Source organism: Vollenhovia emeryi, unplaced genomic scaffold (genome assembly GCF_000949405.1).
Source record: "Vollenhovia emeryi isolate VEMERY1.0 unplaced genomic scaffold, V.emery_V1.0 DF939138.1, whole genome shotgun sequence".
NCBI lineage: Eukaryota > Metazoa > Arthropoda > Insecta > Hymenoptera > Formicidae > Vollenhovia > Vollenhovia emeryi.
Genome location: NW_011967228.1, coordinates 2,037,419 through 2,043,122, shown reverse-complemented (window position 1 = coordinate 2,043,122; position 5,704 = coordinate 2,037,419). Strand labels below are relative to the sequence as shown.

The 5,704-nt window shown below is 32.3% G+C and overlaps 1 protein-coding gene across 1 annotated transcript; it reads left to right on the top strand.

Moving 5' to 3' along the window:
* Positions 1–2,554: 2,554 nt before the first annotated feature.
* Positions 2,555–4,961, top strand: LOC105567398. Its single transcript, XM_012022253.1, has 4 exons — positions 2,555–2,958; positions 3,189–3,370; positions 3,760–3,920; positions 4,647–4,961. The coding sequence occupies exons 1-4, from the start codon at positions 2,661–2,663 to the stop codon at positions 4,846–4,848; spliced, it is 843 nt and encodes a 280-aa protein (XP_011877643.1). The 5' UTR covers positions 2,555–2,660; the 3' UTR covers positions 4,849–4,961.
* Positions 4,962–5,704: the final 743 nt, after the last annotated feature.

The window sequence follows — 5,704 nt, the reverse complement described above, 5'->3', positions numbered from 1 at the left end:
CACCACTGACTTTTAATCAAACCTCTTGTTAGAAGCAATCACCGAGAGTATCCTGCCCGTATATTCCCTTTAGGGTTTAGCTCTCCAGAGTGGCAGTTGGGCAGAAGGTTGACAACCTATTGCCAGAAAACTAAATTCTACTTCGAGACCAACAAAGCCTCGGATTGGAGACAAAAACTGGAGAAGGCCCAAGTTGACTATACCACCATTAGATAAATAGAAAATTGTTTTCAATGTTTCTCCCTTGTACATAAGATTTATATATAGATTTATAAATATATTAAATTTATACATGGATTGCTGTACATAGCAAAATCGCTGATGTAGATATGTATTATTAAATCAAATGTCTCCAGCAAGTACACTATTCGTAAAGTGTATCTTTTCATGAACTAGATACTATCCAAAGACTATTACATCTTAAAGATGTTTAAAAACACTTAAAATTTTTATAAAACATTTTATAAAATTATGAAATAAACGTCAATATTGCGTTTTTAAGGCGGCTTATAATAATTTTAATTTAAATAACTACTTTTAGACATACTATAAAATGGACACGAATAAGAGGTAAAACACTAACAAATTCGCCATATATTAATACGATTCCTTTCACACACACACACACACATACACACACACACTCTCTCTCTCTAAGAATAACCACCACACTGTTTCCTCCTACCCAATTTACAAGAACATTCCCGAAGTCAGATTATCGCCAGGAAGTTTACGAAATGCTTTGACGTGGTGCCCTTCGTATCTGTTCAGACGAAATATAATTGAACAAGAATTTCAATATAAAGTTGTTCAAAGAATAGAAGTGACCATTGTTTGTATATTATTCTTATAAAATATTAAGTGACGTAAACGTCTAAATGAATCGACAAAAAACGTGCATAAATTTACATAACTAACATTCATTTGATTGGTCTCATAAATATATACTTCTTCGCACTGTCATTCTTGCCGAATTGTTGTTATTATTTTTGGCCTTTGTTCTATTTTAATTGTAGTCGTAAATTATTGTGGAGAAATAATAAAATTAAATTATCTTATCAACATATAACGTTCTATTACTTAATGTATTCCTCAAAAACGTTTTTATCTTTAATTTTCTATGTATTTAAAAACTAATTAATATCTAATTTGTTGATTATTAGATATTTATATAGAATTCTATTATGAGATAATAGAATGAGAACAAAGTTCTGTTAAATTACTGTTGTGTAATTGTTAATCGTCGTAGCCGAAACAAATAAATGTGAAATAACTGTAAAAGATGGAATAAAGAACGAAGAAATGCATTAAAGATAAAAAAAAGTATTATAGATTACATAAAAAAGTGACCGCAAAAGTATTATAACTTATATAAGCGACTACTTAATTAGTAATGTAAATTTAAAAGTAAAGAAAATTTTTTCAAGCAATGTACTCTTTTCCGAGTCTGAATATTAATAAGATATAAAATATGTGCGTACTTTTTAAGATATACAATTTTCAACGTGTTCATTTGAATACTTTAAAAGTAGAATAACTTCAAGAATTCGGTAAAATAAACGAAATTACCTGAACATTTATTAGAAAAAGTATGAAATATTGTCAATACATTATCAAAATAATTTTACTCGTAAAAAGATTGCGTTCATTAAAAATTAATTCCATTCTTTTAATCTTTCTCAGGACAGGAAATTTAAAAAATAGCTTGCTGCAATTATCGAAATTATCGCGTATATTTAGTAACGACTAGGCATTAAATTCACAATTTTATTATAAAATTAGCAGCAGCATACGTATATATGTACCAAACATGTTACATAAATCCTCGATAGTGTTAATCTGCAAAAGAGGAGTGGAGAAGAGTACGTGTGTAATGTGATAACGAGTAGATAAATGTTCTAGCACATTCAAGTATTTGTCATGTGATTAATAATGAATTAACTATTCCATGAGAAACGTAAGTAGACCATTAATTGTTATAATATGACTGTATATTAATTATAAAAGTAAATTTTTTACATTTTTAAATATGCTTAAATTTCTCGCGCAGTACATCTCTAACAACTTACTATCCCTCCCAGTGAGAAATGATTCGTCGCCCGACGTCGAAATGATGTCGAAACTACGTCGAATCGACATCGACACCGGCAAATTGACATCAATTCGACCTCATTTCGACGTCGGACGACGAATCATTTCTCACTGGGCTCTAATTACGAGAATAATAGTATTTATATTTGGAGGTTTAATTAAATTTGCTATATATACACACAGACTGTATGTAAGTATTATTTAAATAACTGGCTTTAAAAATAATAAAGTCGTATTTGCTTCTTATTTGCACTTTCACATTTAAATAATTACTTTATCTCATATCTCATTCTATTTCAAGCAGCAATAATTTCATAAAATATAGTTATCGCACGAGAAAATTATCTGCTGAAAACACGTGTACACAATGTATTAGATAAGACAGATGTAGAGAAAAAATTGCACATATACAAACGAGATAGACGAGCAAGATGATAACATGTTTTGATGATGATAGCAGTACATGTTACATCCGTTCGTAGCGCAGTCAGCATGATGATATGGTTAAACTAACACTTGATCGACGGTGACCGTTTGGTGAGCAACGAGTATAGGTCAGCGCATTACAAATGCTGAAGATTCTACGTTTCCGCGACGTCTGCACAACGCGTCATTTAACGCGATTCTACACGCAGAAAGTAAGCATCGGTGCCATCGGATCGGACTTACAGAAGCAGATAGACAATATGCCGCGCGTCAGACCGTCGAGCCAACCACCTAAAGTTTGGCAACAAGTCGAGAAAACGGACAAGAATGGAAAAGTGATGAAATTTACGATTCAGGAAATTCCGGAGGACCGATACGAAGATGCAGTACAACATATGTGCACATATTTCTTAGCCGATGAGCCGACCTGCAGCTGTTTGAGTAAGTTTCACCGACTATTCAAAATAGCGTTCTTTTAATAACGATCGCATTTACCGTTCGCGAGTTTTATGATAAAGAAAGCAGTGATTTAAAATAACGAAAACAGGTTTTGGAAAGACTACTTTTCTTTTTAGAGTAATTTCTAACGTGCGCGAAGAAGAACGAATATTCTTTACACTTATGCGCTGTAACTGTTCTTTTGTCACTTTTTCGATTTATCTCATTTACAGATGCAATAAACGACCCTGTATTTATAAAAGACATAAGTACGATATGGCGCATGTTACTCGCAGAAGGCATATCCATTGCCGCATTCATCGATAATCCCAACGGTGGGAAACCCATACTCGCTGGTATGAACGCTCTAGGTGTTGATGATAAAAATGTGAAAGCTAGCATTTCAAATTTTGAGGTTTGTTCCATTAAGTTTTAATTTGATTACTCTATTCGAGTTAATTCTATCGTGCAAATTTTATTACGCGCTTATTACTAGACATAATTAGAAAATAATAAATATAATAATAAATATAATAAATATAAATAATCAATATATTTATAATACAATATTATATTATAATTGTGAGTTTTAAATCATGGCAATACTGCCGTGAAGGTTAGAAACATCAGTGTATAAATATTAATATCAGAACAATAATCGTCAAGTGTTTTTGAGAATGTAATGGACGTCCTTCGCCTTCTCACGGGTCAAGAAGCCATTTTGTTTTCCGTGTATGCGTTATCGAATACTACTATCGCAACGTACGTTTTATGTAACTATGTTGAAATTGATAATCATTACAGTTTAAGTCAGAGAAATGCCAAAATACGTTCGACATCATAGCGAAGGCAACAAAAGTGGTGTACGAACGTTACGGAGTTGACAAATATCTCTATGCTATTGGGCTTAGCGTAGATCCCGATTACCGAGGGTATGGATTAGGCAAGGATATTCTAAAACTCAGGTACGACTTGTGTTGAAATATTAACAAAGCTCACACTTAAACACATTCGATAAGTTATCAATTTTTTTTGTTACTCAACAGTTCAAAGTTTTTCAAGATTACATTACATCAATCTCTTCAAATTAAAGTAGCTCTATATTTTTAAAGAGGCTAGTATCTGGATCATGCTGATTATCTATCCTTGATCTTTCTTAACTTCCTTGTAATTATACAGTTAGGGCTGGTTTTTCCAACCTCTTGGTAAACTAACTAAACTTGGTAAACTAATAGTTAATGATATGTCCATCTTTGTCCGATTTACAGGAAAAACAAAGACATACATATGATTTAACTATTAATTATCTTATCAAGAGGTTGGAACAACCGTCCCTTACACCCGTTTCCCGTTCCTACCAACGCAGTTTAACTTTAATCTCAGTTCAACTTACTTCGTAGTTTTTCTTTTTTTAGTTTTACGAATTGGAAAAAGATTAGAAGAAATTTAAGGCGAGATTAAAGTTAATCTGCATTGGTAGAAACGGGCATTAATGATGACACAATGATGCAAAGATATAATTAATATTTTTAAAAATAAAAATTAACAAGTTCCACATAGCTTAAATTTTTGTTTATCTTACTATGCAAACAAATTACTATACGCACTGACTTCACCAGCTACTTATAGTTTTTTTTATACCTGATATTTATTAATTTAATATTTGTCACGTAACCTAAATTCCGATCTAGAAATCTTATCGGACCTTTTTACGGAGTGCCTGCGACCGCCACTGCGTTCACATCGATAATATCACAAAAGTCCGCGGCAGGCGCGGGATTTGAAGAATTTCTAACGCAAAACTTTTCCGAATTGCTGGATAAGAACGGAAAGGAGTATTTCCCCGGTATTAATTCTAAGGCGTTTAAAATCATGGGGAAAAGGTTACCTTAATACGGCCCGACTGGCAGTATGATACCCAAAAATTGCGAGACTTTCTTAACTTTGTAATCAGGAGTAAGTGATCGCATTTTATAATAGTTGGAAATAAAATTGTTATAACTCTATTTTCCGAAGCGTCATTCATTTGCTGACCCGTTATCCATTTTTTTAATATAGTGAATTATTATATATCGATTTTTTAATGGATTGTCACGCAAAACTGTATATATGCAGCAATGTATACATGCAGAAATAAATAATTTTGTTGTCTCGTAAGCAAAATCAACCAGGAGTAGTTTTAGAAATTTTACTATATCCGTATCTTTAGTCATTTAGTGTGTTGCCTCTCTTGGAAGCTGATATTCTTTTCGATATTCAGTAAATAAAATCGTATGGTATTATTTGTCTGATGACAAATGACAAACAATCTAACTTTATCTGATAATCTCGTAATAGTCACTAAGACTTATTCAAACAATCTTATCATTTCAGGTTAGTCCGCTTATCGGGTGTCATTACGAGTGCCATTACATCCTGATTAAATTAAAGTTTGCATTTTCCTAGTTATAAATAAAATGATGTCATAAAATGACATGCACAATAAATGACGCAAGATCAGAAAAATAAAACTTCTCGCACAATAGATACCGATGTTATAATGGAATTGATAATTTCAAATAAAGTATGAAAATAGTCATTAGGTTTCACCACCTTATTCGAGTGTCACCGCATGAATGATAGTACGACATACACAGCGATGCGCCGTTCACAATAAAGTCGAGTCATGCGCCAATCGTTCCGATGCAATTTGCTTTACTCTATGTATAAAAAACACGTAGGAGAAAAGTAAAAACACTTTTATTATGCA